This window comes from Nicotiana tabacum, chromosome 12 (genome assembly GCF_000715075.1).
Source record: "Nicotiana tabacum cultivar K326 chromosome 12, ASM71507v2, whole genome shotgun sequence".
Lineage (NCBI taxonomy): Eukaryota > Viridiplantae > Streptophyta > Magnoliopsida > Solanales > Solanaceae > Nicotiana > Nicotiana tabacum.
The window spans coordinates 113,846,158-113,865,906 of NC_134091.1; the positions used below are offsets into that span (position 1 = coordinate 113,846,158).

The 19,749-nt window shown below is 37.4% G+C and overlaps 1 protein-coding gene across 1 annotated transcript; it reads left to right on the top strand.

Moving 5' to 3' along the window:
* Positions 1 to 17,930: 17,930 nt before the first annotated feature.
* On the top strand, positions 17,931 to 18,882 carry LOC107800683 (F-box protein PP2-B11-like). Its single transcript, XM_016623908.2, has 3 exons — positions 17,931 to 18,060; positions 18,167 to 18,252; positions 18,335 to 18,882. Exons 1-3 carry the CDS (start codon positions 18,058 to 18,060, stop codon positions 18,741 to 18,743), a joined length of 498 nt encoding a protein of 165 aa, XP_016479394.1. The 5' UTR covers positions 17,931 to 18,057; the 3' UTR covers positions 18,744 to 18,882.
* Positions 18,883 to 19,749: the final 867 nt, after the last annotated feature.

Below are 19,749 nucleotides of genomic sequence, written 5' to 3' on the forward strand. Positions count from 1 at the left end.
ATAACTATTTTTCATGAGGTCGTTTCTGATAGGCACAAAAAACTTTAGGCGATATGGAGTTCGTCGCCCAAATTCATGAGGATGACGTGGAAATTAGCACACAAAAAATTGGAACGGTCATGGAAAATCATGGCTATTGTTTAATAGATCAATTTTAATGGGCCCCAAAAATTTTTAGGCGATTCAGAGCCCATCACCTGAATTCATAAAGATGGCGTAAACATTATCACACAAAAAATTGGAAATCATCATGGATTTCTTTTTTATGGCCCTAAAGTGCCAAAAAACGAGGAAAGATCATAGATAAGTGATAATTATTGTTCATTAGGTCATTTTTGATAAGCCCACAAAAGTTTAGGCGATTCCGAGCCCGTCGCCCAAATTCATGAAGATGTCGTGGACATTAGCACACGAAAAATTGAAAATCGTGATGGATTCCTATTTTGTGGCCCTAAAATACAAATAAATAAGGAACAGTCATGAAAAAATGATGACTATTGTTCATTAGCTCATTTTTATGAGCCCACGAAATTTTAGGCGATTCGGAACACGTCGCCCAGATTCATGAAAATTTGTAAACATTAGCACACGAAAATCAGAAATCATCCTGAATTTCTGTTTTATGGCCCTAAAACGGAAAAAACGAGGAACAGCCATAGAGAAGCAATGAGTACTGTTTATTAGGTCGTTTCTGATGGGCCTACATAATTTTAGGCGGTTCGGGAACGGTCACCTGAATTTAGGAAGATAGCGTGGGCATTAGCACACGAAAAATCAGAAATCGTGTCGAATTCCTATTTTATGGTCCTAAAAGGCCAAAAAATGAGTAAAAATATAGAGAAGCAATGATTATTGCTCAATAGGTCGTTTCTGATGGGCCCACAAAATTAGGGTAGTGTCACGACCCCAATTTCTCTCTGTGGGATATCGTGATGACACCTAGTCTTTAATATTAGGTAAGCCTAATACTTACTGAATTAATGGCAAAGTTCAACCAACAACTATTAAATATAAAACGAAAATTTTTATACAAAACAAAAAATCATAAAACCGGTAGTACAAGTCATAAGCTCAACTGAGTTCGCTAAAAAATCTCTAAGTATAATTGTTCCGGAATAGAAATAAACTGTACAAAAATAACTTCCGAAGGCGACTCTGAGGCCTGCGAACGCGACGACAGGTGTACCTTGAATTCTCAACAGCACTTTTTAATCCGCTATCTAACAACCAACAGATTCCGAAGTACCTGAATCTGTATAAAAATATGCAGAAGTATAGAATGAGTATACCGCGGTCGGTACCCAGTGAGTATCAAGACAAACCTCGGTGGAGTAGTTATGAGGTACAAGTCAAGACACTCACTAAAAAAATAACCTATACAGTATAAAATTTTAAAACTAATAACGGAAAGCGAAAATGAGTAAATGTCAATAAGAACCAATAAGTGATATAATCAGTAAAGCAATAAGAACACCATGAAGTATCATTAAAACCAAATATGGAAACACAAAGGACAATCAATTAATCAAGCCGTTCGAACACAAGTTTCACAACGTAATCACTCTGTGCTACTTCATCTCATAGTCACAAGTCACGGGTCTGAACCCACCATCATATACTCACGGCACCTCGTGCCCACATCTCGCATCACAATAGCTCGGACAACTAACGTGCCAAAATCTCAATCCGCCCAGCATGATGATAAGTTCACATTCACAATCCGCTCAACATGGTCACAGGCTCACAATCACAATCCGCGCGATATGATTTCAGGCTAACAAATCACAATCCACCTGGCATGGTCAAAGGCTCAATATCAACATGGAAACAGATAATACAAGAACACATGGGTATGAGTAATAAATGTCAAGTTTCATACTCCTGAGCTAGTATAAGTGGCATGCTATGGTGTATGCTTGTGTGAGTGTACTAGTGTAGTCCAAGTCATCAAGTAATATCAAAGACATCGAATAGCTTATCAAAACAACAAAGCAAGTCATGCGAGGTGTATGACAAATACAAGGAAAAGTACACCATCACACGAAAATCACCAAACACAATGTCTCCAACCATCACACATCATCCCTGACATTGTCACCCTTATCTCTCTTATAACCACATGTATTACTCCGTATAATAATCACCTTTATCTCTCATATATCTACCCGTATCACTCTATATAATAGCCACCCATATCACCGCTAGGACAATAATAAAATAGCCAGCCGTATCACTCCATATTTTTAACAACAGTGAGATGCTACCCTTATACTCTACATAACAACAACCAAACCACACAACAATTCACATGTGCTATCATCACAACATATCAACTCGTATCACAAGTGTCGTAGACCACAACCTTTCCAAAGATTCAACGATATCAATATTTTCACTGCAAATAGCTCGCGGCTCAGCACAACATATATAGAATCTCAATAAAAACAAAATGAACAGAAAAGTAACTTAACAAAAAACAACATCCCCTTTAAGTACAACTTCAATTAGAATAGATTAATGAATCTCGATAACTTCAATTCCAATTAATTATTTAAAGATAACCTTGATCGTGAATGTACTTCCATGAAATGACAAACTTCAGACTATGAATTAGGCTAACAATTTAGGAGATAGAACGAACTAGTGCAACGTCTAAATACATTAGAACAACCCATTAACAAAGGATATCATGTGATGACAATTTCAACTTAGAGTAGCTCCACAATAAAAGAAATCGCATAATGACACAAAGTGATAACATCTCCAAATAAAGCATATAAGAGCAAACTCGGCAAGTAAAAAATGTGGCACGTAACGACAACTTCCAATAAAGCATATGATAGTAGACATGACGAATAAAAGATATAACATGTGCTAACAATTCAAAATAAGTACATAAAAGATGCTTAAGAGTCTAGACTGGTCAATTTCCATATATAATCCCGAGTACATACTCGTCACCTCGCGTACACGGATTTCACATGATACAAATAGCACAAACAACTTAAGTCCTAAGGGGTAATTCCTCCAGACAAAGTTAGGTAAGATACTTACCTCAAATAAGCTAGACCGATACTCTAAAATGACCTTCTTGTATGAAACAATTTCCAGACGGCTCAAATCTAGCCAAAATAACTTAATATCATAAATAAAAACCATAGAAAATAATTCTAGATAATAAAGCTTTGATATTTAATGAAAACTAAAAAGTCTACCCAAAAGGCCCGCACCTCGGAACATGATAAAATTCATAAAATCCTTACACCCATTCCGATACGAGTCCAACCATACCAAATTTATCCAATTCCAACATCAATTCATCCTTCAACTCATCATTTTACATTTTTGAAAGTTTTCATCAAATTCCCATTTTTCTCCAATTCAAATCACTAATTTAATGATAAAAATAATTATGGAATCATGAAATATAATCAATTCCAGGTAAAGAACAATTAATACAATCCAACACGTGAATAACCCCTCAAAAATCGCTCAAATTCGAGCTCTCTAACTCAAAAAGTGATAAAATAACAAAAGCCCTCGAAATAGAGTTCTTATAATATGCCCTAGTGATTCCTCTTACTTGATCGCGGAATAACCCTCGCGATCAAGAAGAACTAAATGCTGCCCGGAAAAAATAAAGCTTCGCATTTGCGGCACACACCTCGCGAACGTGATGAATAATGACAACAAACTACACAAATGCACATAGAGACACGCGAAGGCGATGAGTGAAACACCACTAGCTCCCAGCTCCACTACGCGAACGAGGAGAGACGGGTGCGAACGCGGACAAATAGCTGCATACGCTTCGCAAATGTATGACCATCATCGCGTCCGCGATGAACAAATCACTGATTTCCCAAAAACACTTCGCGATCTCAAAGAACAATAGGCACACTAGAAACCAGCAACTCTAAAGCATGAAGAAATGGCTTGTAGCCCATCCGAAACACACCCGAGGCCCCTGGAACCTCGTCTAAACATACCAACAAGTTGCATAACATAACGCAGACCTGCCGAGGCCTCAAATCGCATTGTGGTCCAAACTCTATATTGCTCTTAAAAACTTTATTGAATACGTACATATTATTAAATTAGAGTCTAATAACTTAAGATGACTAAAATTCCGAACTCATAAGTTTCAAATCATGGCTTAATCCCTGCGTTCTTACATTGTGAAAATGAGTTCCCAACTCAGTATATGGTAAACTGCACTTCGAATTTGACCAAAATAAATAAATAAATTGAACACGATTTTTCTTATTCAACGGCCCTTGCAATTTTCTTAGCTTTTCCTTTGGTTACAGTTGATCTTTAACTAGATAACTGGATAATTTGTTGTCGTAGCTTAAAGAAGCGTGAAGAGTTCGTATCTTCTGAACCATATACTACTTATACAATAATTTTCCTTCGCAATTCCGTTTGGTAATCAATTAACGGTTTGCATTCTCAATATTTCATCAAAAAGAAAAAAACATATTAGGTTGTTTCTAGTGGGCCTACAAAAATTTTAGGGGATTCGCACCGATTTCATAAAGTTTGCATGAACACTAGCATTTAAAAATTTTGAAATCAACCTAAATTCCTATGTTATGGCCCTAAAATACCAAAAACAAATGAGAAACGGTCATTGCGAAGGAAAATTATTGTATAAGTAGTATATGGTTCAGAAGATACGAACTCTTCACGCTTCTTTAAGCTACGACAACAAATTATCCAGTTATCTAGTTAAAGATCAACTGTAACCAAAGGAAAAGCTAAGAAAATTGCAAGGGCCGTTGAATAAGAAAAATCGTGTTCAATTTATTTATTTATTTTGGTCAAATTCGAAGTGCAGTTTACCATATACTGAGTTGGGAACTCATTTTCACAATGTAAGAACGCAGGGATTAAGCCATGATTTGAAACTTATGAGTTCGGAATTTTAGTCATCTTATTAAATTAGAGTCTAATAACTTAAGATGACTAAAATTCCGAACTCATAAGTTTCAAATCATGGCTTAATCCCTGCGTTCTTACATTGTGAAAATGAGTTCCCAACTCAGTATATGGTAAACTGCACTTCGAATTTGACCAAAATAAATAAATAAATTGAACACGATTTTTCTTATTCAACGGCCCTTGCAATTTTCTTAGCTTTTCCTTTGGTTACAGTTGATCTTTAACTAGATAACTGGATAATTTGTTGTCGTAGCTTAAAGAAGCGTGAAGAGTTCGTATCTTCTGAACCATATACTACTTATACAATAATTTTCCTTCGCAATTCCGTTTGGTAATCAATTAACGGTTTGCATTCTCAATATTTCATCAAAAAGAAAAAAACATATTAGGTTGTTTCTAGTGGGCCTACAAAAATTTTAGGGGATTCGCACCGATTTCATAAAGTTTGCATGAACACTAGCATTTAAAAATTTTGAAATCAACCTAAATTCCTATGTTATGGCCCTAAAATACCAAAAACAAATGAGAAACGGTCATTGCGAAGCAATTACTATTGTTCAATATATCATTTTTGATATGCCCAAAACCGTTTAGGCGATTCGGAGCTATCCCTACGCTCTTACATTATGAAAATCAGTTCACAACTCATATGAAGTAAATTGCACTTCGAATTTGACCAAAATAAATAAATAAATTGAACCATATTTTTAAATTGAATTTCTGTTTTATGGACCTAAAATGCCAAAAACTGGGGAACGGTCATGGCGAAGCGATAACTATTTTTCATGAGGTCGTTTCTGATAGGCACAAAAAACTTTAGGCGATATGGAGCTCGTCGCCCAAATTCATGAGGATGGCGTGGAAATTAGCACACAAAAAATTGGAACGGTCATGGAAAAGCATGCCTATTGTTTATTAGATCAATTTTAATGGGCCCCAAAACTTTTTAGGTGATTCAGAGCCCGTCACCTGAATTCATGAAGATGGCGTAAACATTATCACACAAAAAGTTGGAAATCGTCATGGATTCCTTTTTTATGGCCCTAAAGTGCCAAAAAACGAGGAAAGATCATAGATAAGTGATAATTATTATTCATTAGGTCGTTTTTGATAAGCCCACAAAAGTTTAGGCGATTTCGAGCCCGTCACCCGAATTCATGAAGATGTCGTGGACATTAGCACACGAAAAATTAAAAATAGTGATGGATTCCTGTTTTGTGGCCCTAAAATACAAATAAATAAGGAACGGTCATGGAAAAATGATGACTATTGTTCATTAGGTCGTTTTTATGAGCCCACGAAATTTCAGGCGATTCGGAACACGTCGCCCAGATTCATGAAAATTTGTAAACATTAGAACACGAAAATCAGAAATCATCCTGAATTCCTGTTTTATGGCCCTAAAACGGAAAAAATGAGGAACAGCCATAGAGAAGCAATGAGTATTGTTTATTAGGTCGTTTCTGATGGGCCCACATAATTTTAGGCGATTCGGGAACGATCACCTGAATTTAGGAAGATAGCGTGGGCATTAGCACACGAAAAATCAGAAATCGTGTTGAATTCCTATTTTATGGTCCTAAAACGCCAAAAAATGAGTAAAAATATAGAGAAGCAATGATTATTGCTCAATAGGTCGTTTCTGATGGGCCCACAAAATTAGGGTAGTGTCACGACCCCAATTTCCCTCTGTGGGATATCGTGATGACACCTAGTGTTTAATATTAGGTAAGCCTAATACTTACTGAATTAATGGCTAAATTCAACCAATAACTATTAAATATAAAACGAAAATTTCTATACAAAACAAAAAATCATAAAACCGGTAGTACAAGTCATAAGCTCTACTGAGTTCGCTAAAAAATCTCTAAGTATAACTGTTCCGGAATAGAAATAAACTGTACAAAAATAACTTCCGAAGGTGACTCTGAGGTCTGCGAACGCGACGACAAGTGTACCTTGAATTCTCAACAGCACTTTTTGATCCGCTATCTAACAACCAACAGACTCCGAAGTACCTGAATCTGTACAAAAATATGCAGAAGTATAGAATGAGTATACCGCGGTCAGTACCCATTGAGTATCAAGATAAACCTCGGTGGAGTAGTTACGAGGTACAAGTCAAGACACTCACTAGATAAAATAACCTATGCAGTATAAAATTATAAAACTAATAACGGAAAGAGAAAATGAGTAAATGTCAATAAGAACCAATAAGTGATATAATCAGTAAAGCAATAAGAACACCATGAAGTATCATTAAAACCAAATATGGAAACACAAAGGACAATCAATTAATCAAGCCGTTCGAACACAAGTTTCAAAACGAGATCACTCTGTGCTACTTCATCTCATAGTCACAAGTCACGGGTATCAACCCACCATTATATACTCACGGCACCTCGTGCCCACATCTCGCATCACAATAGCACGGACAACTAACGTGCCAAAATCTCAATCCGCCCGGCATGATGGTTAGTTCACATTCACAATCCGCCCGACATGGTCACAGGCTCACTATCACAATCCACGCGATATGATTTCAGGCTAACAAATCACAATCCACCTGGCTTGGTCAAAGGCTCAATATCAACATGGAAACAGATAATACAAGAACACATGGGCATGAGTAATAAATGTCAAGTTTCATACTCCTGAGCTAGTATAAGTGGCATGCTATGGTGTATGCTTGTGTGAGTGTACTAGTGTAGTCCAAGTCATCAAGTAATATCAAAGACATCAAATAGCTTATCAAAACAACAAAGCAAGTCATGCGAGGTGTATGACAAATACAAGAAAAAGTACACCATCACACGAAAATCACCAAACACAATGTCTCCAACCATCACACATCATCTCTGACATTGCCACCCTCATCTCTTTTATAACCACATGTATTACTCCGTATAATAACCACCTATATCTCTCATATATCTACCCGTATCACTCTATATAATAGCCACCCATATCACCGCTAGGACAATAATAAAATAGCCAGCCGTATCACTCCATATTTTCAACAACAGTGAGATGCTACCCTTATACTCTACATAACAACAACCAAACCACACAACAATTCACATGTGTTATCATCACAACATATCAACTCATATCACAAGTGCCCGTAGACTACAACCTTTCCAAAGATTCAACGATATCAATATTTTCACTGCAAATAGCTCGCGGCTCAGCACAACATACATAGAATCTCAATAAAAACAAAATGAACAGAAAAGTAACTTAACAAAAAACAACATCCCCTTTAAGTACAACTTCAATTAGAATAGATTAATGAATCTCGATAACTTCAATTCCAATTAATTATTTAAAGATAACCTTGATCGTGAATGTACTTCCATGAAATGACAAACTTCAGACTATGAATTAGGCTAACAATTTAGGAGATAGAACGAACTAGTGCAACGTCTAAATACATTAGAACAACCCATTAACAAAGGATATCATGTGATGACAATTTCAACTTAGAGTAGCTCCACAATAAAAGAAATCGCATAATGACACAAAGTGATAACATCTCCAAATAAAGCATATAAGAGCAAACTCGGCAAGTAAAAAATGTGGCACGTAACGACAACTTCCAATAAAGCATATGATAGTAGACATGACGAATAAAAGATATAACATGTGCTAACAATTCAAAATAAGTACGTAAAAGATGCTTAGGAGTCTAGACTTGTCAATTTCCATATATAATCCCGAGTACATACTCGTCACCTCGCGTACACGGATTTCACATGACACAAATAGCACAAACGACTTAAGTCCTAAGGGGTAATTCCTCCAGACAAAGTTAGGTAAGATACTTACCTCAAATAAGCTAGACCGATACTCTAAAATGACCTTCTTGTATGAAACAATTTCCAGACGGCTCAAATCTAGCCAAAATAACTTAATATCATAAATAAAAATCATAGGAAATAATTCTAGATAATAAAGCTTTGATATTTAATAAAAACTAAAAAGTCTACCCAAAAGGCCCGCACCTCGGAACATGATAAAATTCATAAAATCCTTACACCCATTCCGATACGAGTCCAACCATACCAAATTTATCCAATTCCAACACCAATTCATCCTTCAACTCATCATTTTACATTTTTAAAAGTTTTCACAAAAATTCTCATTTTTCTCCAATTCAAATCACTAATTTAATGATAAAAATAATTATGGAATCATGAAATATAATCAATTCCGGGTAAAGAACACTTAATCCAATCCAACACGTGAATAACCCCTCAAACATCGCTCAAATCTGAGCTCTCTAACTCAAAAAGTGATAAAATAACAAAAGCCCTCGAAATAGAGTTCTTATAATATGCCCTAGTGATTCCTCTTACTTGATCGCGGAATAACCCTAACGATCAACAAGAACTAAATGCTGCCCGGAAAAAATAAAGCTTCGCATTTGCGGCACACACCTCGCGAACGTGATGAATAATGACAACAGGCTACACAAATGCACATAGAGACACGCGAAGGCGATGAGTAAAACACCACTAGCTCCCAGCTCCACTACGCGAACGAGGAGAGACGGGTGCGAACGCGGACAAATGGCTGCATATGCTTCGCGAATGTATGACCATTATCGCGTCCGCGATGGACAAATCACTGATTACCCAAAAACACTTCGCGATCGCGAAGAACAACAGGCACACTAGAAACCAGCAACTCTAAAGCATGAAGAATTTGCCTGTAGCCCATCCGGAACACACCCGAGGCCCCTGAAACCTCGTCTAAACATACCAACAAGTTGCGTAACGTAACGCAGACCTGCGCGAGGCCTCAAATCACATCAAACAACATTAAAACTATGAATCGCATATCAAATCGAACTTAATCAACTTTCAAATTCTACAACTCGCGCCGAATCATATCAAATCAACCTGGATAATGTCAAATTTTGCATGCAAGTTCCAAATGACACAACGAAGCTATACCAACTCCCGGAATCAAAATCTAAACCCGATATCAACAAATTCAACCCCCGGTCAAACCTTTTAACCTTCCACGCATTCAACTCACGGTCAAACCTTTTCGAAAAAATGCATCAAATCAACCTACGAACCTCCAAATCCAAATATGGGCATACACATGAGTCCCAAACCACCATACAAAGCTATTGGAATCATCAAAATACCATTCCGGAGTTGTCTACCCAAAAGTCAAACTCCGATCAACTCTTATTTCTTAAGCTTCTAAAACAAGAATCATTCTTCCTAATTGATCCCGAATCATCTGAAAACCGAACTCGGACACACATGCAAGTCATAATGCATAATACGAAGTTGATCGAGACCATGAGCTGCCGAATGAGATGCTAATTCTCAAAACGACTGGTTAGGTCGTTACATCCTCCCCTTCTTAATGAAACGTTCTTCCTTGAACGTTCCAAGAACCGTTCCAAAGTCATCAAATCACTGAATGAACTTACCATACATTTACTTTCGGGTGATCCCTGGTCACCCCAATCTACATAGGCTCGATAACACCATATGAACTGAAAATTCTCCTCTAACTCACACTAATAAGCCTTAGAACCAAAATGTTTCACCATCTAATAATTTCCCAAAGATCTGATTCCCACATCAACACACGGTATAAACCTCAGCTGGATGCAACAACTCATGACTACACTCATAAGGTACAACCACACGACGTAACACATCACACATATGCCCATAACAATATCTCTGGCCACCATAGCTGGCCATAATCAAATCCAACACCGGCAATTAACTACATATCAGTTGGAACCCTGTTCCAAACATTCACAACACTGACAACGATGAAAGAAGAATTAAGATCCCATAACCATTCACTCAAATCAACAAGTCATATTTAACACAACCTGGGCACACACCTCGCAAGTTAAAACCCAATAAGCACACAAAATGATTGAATATGCAAAGACAAACACGTGAGAGAACTATCAAACAAGCCTGACATGTAGAACTCTCTATTAGTACCATACTTATGAATCAATTCCACAAGGGTGGATAAAAGCATATGAACTAATCACAAGTATCTCATCCTAATATAACTCCACCGCGACATGTAACCCAATACAAACATATCAAATCCAATAAAATGTGAGGATCCCATCCTCCGCTCTGAACCACAAGTAGAGTACGCATCATACCAACAAAAAACTTCCACTAACTCAATTCCGCAAAATATAATCATGACACGTAACAGATTTCCCGTACCGGTAAAGCATCTAAATTATAAATCGTAATCAAACCATCTAGAAATCACATCAAAACCTACCGTAATGAATAATAGAAAGTCACTTCAAGTCTCATAGCTTTCAATAGTGAACAATTCAAAACAATTGACATGGGCTACCACTATAGAATCTCCCAACAGGGGTACACACATAAGTAGAGTACAAAATCACGAAACTCACCCATATGTGAGGTAAGATAAGAGGACTCACCCCGATAAGCAAAACCAAATCAAAATAAGAATGATGCTCATCTATAACAATCAAACCATACATGTATCAAGACCATCTGGTGCAGCGGCCTGAGCCATACCATATAAGCATATCAACGGGCCGGACCTCCCCCTCTAGGGCGCCTTCTACCTGCCTGTCTTCCACCGCTAACTGGCTGTGCAAGTGAAGTAGCAACTGGAACGGTGCCCGTAGCCTGAGTGCCCTGATGAAATCCGCCTCTCTCGAGTCTAGGACAATCTCTCATGATGTGCCTAGTATCGCCACACTCATAACAACCCCTCTACGGACGTGGCTGCTGCTACTGAGTCTATGCCGGATAACTGGAATTAGGGGTGTACAAATAAAATCGACAAATCCCACCAACCCGATAATCCGAGTCAAATCGAGAAAAAAAGCCGATTATGGTTTAGTGTTGGAAAAATAAATCGACCATATTTGATTTGGTTTTGTTTTAACTAAAAAAGATCAAACCGAAACCCAAGCAACGCGGGTTAATTATATGAATAAAAGTTTTAAATATATTTAATACATAAAATATTTATTGTAGTGTAGATTATAAATATTTCTTGATCTTTTTCATAGTTTTATCTTTTAACGTTTGTTTCAAGCTAGGGCTTATAATTTTGGATGCTCCAATAAGTTTAATCGTCCATAAATGTTAGTAAGTCAAATAAATCCTAAACCAAAATCAAATCAATACTAATGTTAATAAAAGACATTCAATTCAATTGTACTATGAATGAAAATAGTGTTGGATATCTATTTTCTAGTTTTTTCATGGTTTAGATAAAATGTATAGCTTATTTTTCTTTTAGTGGTCACTCATGTAAATAATAGTACTTATTAGTCGTAATTTTAAATTATGTTTATTTTCATTATGGCTTATTAATAATATTTATTTTATGCGATTTTATTATCTTTATTGTTGAATATTTTAGTACAATGTCATGACTCATCTCACATTTATGTTATTTTATTGAAAATACCTTATATAGTCCTGTCTTAGTAGGATTAAGGAATTATTTGGAGCAAAAAATTTATGTTTTGTGCTATGAAGACTTTATGGAAAAGAAACCCGAAAACCTGAAAAACTCGAGAAAAATCAAGATTTAAAATCCCAACTTTTATTAGATTGGTTTGGTATTTAGATTTAATAATCCGATATAATTGGTTTGGTTTGGTAATTAGAAAATCAACCAACCCGACCTATGTACACCCCTAACTGGAATAACCGTTGTAGGAATCCCGTGCCGGTGGTGCACTAAAAGATCACTGCTCCACATGAGTACCTTGACTAACTGGAGCAACACCAGTAGTCTGGAGTGTGGACTGAATAGGTCGACTGCCCGAGCCTCCGCCATGATGGGCCATAACTGAAGAGTATAATCCTCTGAACCCTCTAAATCCTCGAGACTCTTGGTCACCTTATCCTCTCTCTCCTCATCCCGAATACGCTTTAACATCCTAGCAATCTCCACCACCTACTGAAATGGGGTATCAATATGCAACTCTCGAGCCATGCAGAATCTAAGATCATAACTGATCCCCTCAATGAATATGCGAAATCACTCTCTAACTATAGGAACCAAAATAGGTGCATGACGGGAAAACTCACTGAACCTGATGGCATAGTCCGACACCGTCGTGGTGCCCCTAATGCAGCTGCTCAAACTCTGTGCGCCATGCATCCCGAAGGGTCTGGGGAACAAACTCTCTCAAGAACATTTTTGAATATGAAGTCCATGAAAGTGAAGCTGCATCAACTGGGCTACCCTCCTCGTAAACCCGCCACCACTGATACGCTACCCTGACAGCTGGAATGTAGTAAATTCAACCCCACTCCCCTCCACAATACCCTTGGTGCAGAGAATACGATGACACTCTTCTAGAAAACCTTGTGCATCCTCTGAAGCCAAACCATTGAAAGTAGGAGGGTGATACTTCTTGAACCTCGCAAGTCTAAGTTTCTCCTCCTCTAATGCCCCTGGCCTGACCTCAGGCTGAACCGGAATAACAGGCTGTACTGGCACCACAACTGGAACTCGACCAATATGAGCCCGCTGCTATGGCGTATGGGCGGTGGGAGTCTAAGCTCATCCCCCAACCTATGAAGTATCTGGGGAAACAGAGATCAATCCCGCCCCAACCAATGTACCAACATGCTCAGGAACTTCGCTAAAGTCTCCTGAAGTATGGGGGTAACAACAGGCGCCTCTTGTGCCTGTCCCCTAACAGGAACTACTATGGCTCTTCAACTCCTGTTCTGACAAGTGCTCTAGTTGCGTTGTGTGCCTTTCCTCGGCCTTTACCTCAGCCCCGGCCTCTCGCGGCTCTAGCAGGGGGTGTGGGTGTCTACTCAGCTAATTCGATAGCACATGTCCTCACCATATGTGAGAGAATAAATATACAAAGGCTCAAACTTTGAAATCAACAAATCCGCACGACATGAATGAAAGAAGTGAAGATTTTTCTTAATAGTTTCGTAGCGTCTCAAAGATTAGTACATACGTCTCCGTACCGATCCATAAGACTATACTAAACCCGCTTATGACCCGTAGCTCCTATTAACATAGAGCTTTGATACCAACTTCTCACGATCCTAATTTCCATTTGTGGGATGTCGTGATGATACCAAGTCTTTAACACTAAGTAAGCCCAACAGTTACTGAATTAATGGAAAAATTCAAGCACCAACAACTATTAAATATGAAACAGAAATTTCTATACAAAGCCAACAATCCCAAAACCGGTAGTACAAGTCATAATCTCTATTGAATTTACTAGAAAATCTATAAGTATAACTCTTCCAAAATAGAAATAAACTGCACAAAAATAACTTCCGAAGGTGACTCCGATACCTGCGAACGCGACAGAGGGTGTACCTTGAAGTCTCCATTGCAATATCTGATCTGCTATCTAACAACCAACAGATTCTGAAGTAGCTGCATCTGCACAAAAATGTGCAAAAGTGTAATATGAGTACACCACGATTGGTACCCAATAAGTATCAAGACTAACCTCGGTGGAGTAGTAACGAGGTATAAGTCAAGACACTCACTAGACAAAATAACCTGTGCAATATAGAAATATAAAACTAATAACGGAAAGCGAAAATCGGTAAATGGAAACAAGAACCAACAAGTGATATAAATAGAAAATCAATGAGAACACCATGAAGTATCATTAAAACAAACTAATGAAACACTAATGATCAATTAATCAAGCCGCTGCAACACAAGTTTCGCAACGAAATCACTCTTTGGTACTTCATCTTATAGTCACAAGTCACGGGTCTCAACCCACCATCATATACTCACGACACCTCGTGCCCACATCTTGCATCACAACCGCACGGACAACTCATGTTCCAAAATCTCAATCCGCCTGGCATGATTACAGGCCCACATTCACAATCTGCCCTGCATGGTCACAAGCTCACAATCATAATCCGCCTGGTATGATCTCAAGTTCACATCCACAATCTACCCGGTATGGTCACAGGCTCACAAATCACAATCCGCCTGGCATGGTCAAAGGCTCAATATCAACATGGAAACAAATAACACAAGAACACATGGGCATGATAAATAAATGTCAAGTTTCATACTCCTGAGCTAGTATAAGTGGCATGATATAGTGTATGCTTGTGCGAGTGTACTACTACAGCCCAAGTCAACAAGTAATATCAAAGACATTGAATAGCTCATCCAAACAACAAAGAAAGTCATGAAAGGTGTATGACAAACACCAGGAAAATCGAAACAACAAAGCAAGTCATGAAAGGTGTATGACAAACACCAGGAAAAACATACCATCACACGAAAATTACCAACACAATGTCTCCAACCATCACACATCATCCTTGACATTTCCACCGTTATCTCTCCTATAGCCACCCGTATCACTCTGTATAATAGCCACCCGTATCACTCCGCCCGGCCAATAACACAATAGCCACCCGTATCACTCCGTACATTCAACAACAGTGAGATGCCACCCTTATGTCCCGCATAACAACAACGGTGAAATGCCACCCTTATACTCCATATAACAACAACGGTGAAATGCCACCCTTATACTCCGTATAACAACAAAGGTGAAATGCCACCCTTATACTCCGCATAATAATAACCAAACCATACAACAATTCACATGTGCTATCATCTAAAAAATACAACATATCAAATCGTATCACAAGTGTCTGTTGGCCACAACCTTTCCAAAGATTCAACAATATCAATATTTTCACAACAAATAGCCCACGACTCAGCACAACGTATATAGAATCTCAACAGCAACAAAATGAACGGAAAAGTAACTCAACAAAGAACAACACTCCTTTTAAACAAAACTTCAATTAGAATAGATTAATGACTCTCGATAACTTCAATTCCAATTAATTGTTGAAGGATAACCTCGATAGTGAAAGTACTTCCATGAAATGGCAAATTTCAGACTCTAGTGTATGAATTAGTCTAACAATGAATGAGATGGCACGAACTAGTACTACATCTAAATGCATGAGAATAACCCAGCAACAAACGATATCATGTGATGACAATTTCAACTAAGAGTAGCTCCACAATAAAAAAAATCACATAATGACACAAAGTGATAAAAACTCCAAATAAATCATATAAGAGAAAACTCGACAAGTAAAGAATGTAACATGTAATGACAACTTCCAATAAAGCATGTGATAGTAGACATGACAAATAAAGGATATAACATGTTCTAACAATTTAAAATAAATACATAAAAGATGCTTAAGAGTCTAGACCGGTCAATTTCCACATATAAGACCGATTATGTAATCGTCACCTCGCGTACACTGCTTTCACATGACACAAATAGCAAATACGACTCAAGTCCTAAGGGATAGTTCCCCCACACAAAGTTAGGAAAGATACTTACCTCAAAGAAGTTACACCGATATTCTAAAATGACCTTCTCGTATGAAAAAACTTTCGAACGACTCAAATCTACCCAAAATAACTTAACGGGGTCACCTTTTCAGCAGGGAAGAAGATAAAAGTGTCGATAACTCATAGTAAGAGGCTCTGGGAAGACGATATCACATTCACGGACGAAGATGTGGACGGATTACTACTGTCGCACAATGACGCACTAATAATTTCTTTAAGTGTGTTAGATTTTAAAATTAAACGTGTTTTAGTGGATCCAAGAAGTTCAGCTAATATCATACAATGTAGAGTACTAGAGCAAGCTAAACTGACTGGAAGCATTATCCCGACAATTAAACTAGTCGCCAGATTCAACCTCGCAAGCGTGACAACCCGGAGCGTGGAAAGTTGCCCGAAGGTCCCAAAGCATCAAGAGCGTTGTGCTCCAAAGTTGCACGTTATAGCTTCAAGAAAGGACAATTATACAGAAAATCTTTTCAAGGCCCGTTGGCCCGGTGCTTAAGAGCATCAGAAGCTAACTATGTCATGAGATAAGTACACGAAGGGATGTGCGGCAACCACTCAGGTGCAGATTCTTTAGTGCTAAAATTAGTTCGGGCAGGGTATCACTAGCCCCGTATGGAACAAGATGCTAAAGACTTGCATCACTAGTACGAAAATGTGAAAAGTGCATTTTAATACTACATTGTATACATCATTCTATACATCATTTTAATATAATTTTATTCTCTCGCTTTTGATCTTATCATTGCTGTGCCCGAGAAACTTGTTCCCGGACACATCAGCTCTGCTGTTCCATCTACATTCTAAGGCTAAGTATTTTATATTTCATCAGTTATTTTGTTACTTTTCGGATCAAATTAATTCATTTATCTACTAACCACGAACAAATTCAACTATACCGTTTTACGGGTAAACAAGTTCATCCATTTAACCTGAGCCCAACTTAACCTAGTTAGTATAACAAGAATAAATGCTCTTTTATTTGGCAGCAGACTAGGTTGTATGCTTAGGATCCTTTGTTGTCAAATTTAGCAAATTGTCTTGTATTGCCTTTACCATGAACTAAGCTCTAATATGAAATATGTAGACGTCACATATCAAAATTCTCCAAAACAAAACGGACTAAATTTACCCATTACTTTATGATTTAAAAGTATTCTGAGGTTGGAGCTCCGTGAAGCCAATAGAAAAATAATTTTTTTCCCTAACAACAAGGTAATCGGGAGCAAACTTGTTCAATTTCCTATAATACAAACACAAATTTGAAATTTACCAGAGCTCTACTCCTCTCGTGACTCGTGAAAGAAGAGGTTTAATATCAGTCAATGTTTTCTTCATGAATGGTCCAAATGGTCGTAAAATGTGCAAACCTACTCTGCTGCTTCTAATAATGGATTGTCAGTTGACACGTCTTTTCCAATGAAAAACAACACTTATGTTATCACTCTATTGTGATAAATTTTTGGAGTAACTTGTCTGTTCCTAAAAAGACAACCTTAAGGGTTTTTCCAATAGACACGTTTTTAACATTCAAGTTTTAAAAAAAACATTTATTCTAGTTAAACCTACCTACTATAGTAGTACTATACATGGTGACAAATTTTGGAGTCCAATAATGCTCTATAAATGTGAGGACGAAGCAAAAGGGAGTTGAGCCAACTAAAAAGATATAAAGAGCATCATATCATACATAGCAATAAAAGAAAGATGGTAAGTTATTCTTCTCGTTGATATATTCTTACTCTTCTTGTGTTTAACAACTCATCAAATGTTAAGGAACCCTAATATATTGTTCTACATATTGTATTTAAATCAGCAAGGACAGTGGATAGCGGCAAGAGACCTTACAATTACATGGGTGAACAATCCTCAGTTCTGGACATGGAAAACTGTTGATCCTAAGTTTGTCTCTCTATCTCTCTCTAAATTTCATTAAAAAGAGAAATATATATTTTAATTACTTGCATCTCAACATTTTGTACAGTATTGAAGTGGCGGAGCTTCGTAGCGTAAATTGGCTTGACATTTATGGAAAGATAGAGACAAAAAATCTTATTCAAACGACTAGTTATGCAGTATATTTAGTGTTCAAGTTAACAGATAACCCTCGTGGACTTGAACGATCCATTGCATCGCTAAGATTTGTGAAGGAGGTGGCAAAGGACGCAGGCATTGAGGGTACCACTGTTTTCATCTCGAAGAAAAAGGAATTACCAGGAGAACTTGGCCGGTTTCCACATCTTCGAAGCGATGGCTGGTTAGAAATCAAGCTTGGTGAGTTTTTCAACAACTTAGGAGAGGATGGTGAAGTCGAAATGAGGTTGATGGAAATCAATAACGCCACTTCGAAATCTGGCATCATTGTTAAGGGCTTCGACATTCGTCCAAATTAATTGGATAGATCTCTAGCCTTTCTATTCTGCATGTTGTTGTGTTTGTCTTTTCAGATTTTCTAATAAAATCTCTCTCTATGATAAGAGTGAGCGTGTTGTAAGTGTATGTGATCTTATATATGATCTATCCTTTTTACTAGTTAGGTTGGTGTACGGTCTTGGATCAATAATAATCTGTAATCAACCCCATACTCATGCAATAATAATCTGTAAAGCTCTATCCAGAAACTTCAATATATGCACCATCTACAATTCAATTTGCAGGAACCTCGTCTAAACATACCAACAAGTTGCATAACATAACGCAGACCTGCCGAGGCCTCAAATCGCATTGTGGTCCAAACTCTATATTGCTCTTAAAAACTTTATTGAATACGTACATATTATTAAATTAGAGTCTAATAACTTAAGATGACTAAAATTCCGAACTCATAAGTTTCAAATCATGGCTTAATCCCTGCGTTCTTACATTGTGAAAATGAGTTCCCAACTCAGTATATGGTAAACTGCACTTCGAATTTGACCAAAATAAATAAATAAATTGAACACGATTTTTCTTATTCAACGGCCCTTGCAATTTTCTTAGCTTTTCCTTTGGTTACAGTTGATCTTTAACTAGATAACTGGATAATTTGTTGTCGTAGCTTAAAGAAGCGTGAAGAGTTCGTATCTTCTGAACCATATACTACTTATACAATAATTTTCCTTCGCAATTCCGTTTGGTAATCAATTAACGGTTTGCATTCTCAATATTTCATCAAAAAGAAAAAAACATATTAGGTTGTTTCTAGTGGGCCTACAAAAATTTTAGGGGATTCGTACCGATTTCATAAAGATTGCATGAACATTAGCACACGAAAAATTTGAAATCAACCTAAATTCCTATGTTATGGCTCTAAAATGCCAAAAACAAATGAGAAACGGTCATTGCGAAGCAATTACTATTGTTCAATATATCATTTCTGATATGCCCATAAACGTTTAGGTGATTCGGAGCTATCCCTGC

Excerpts from the sequence above, each read along its gene's own strand:
- LOC107800683 (XM_016623908.2), top strand. Across the intron at positions 18,253-18,334 it reads TGGAAAACTGTTGATCCTAA|TATTGAAGTGGCGGAGCTTC; the intron begins GTTTGTCTCTCT and ends CATTTTGTACAG.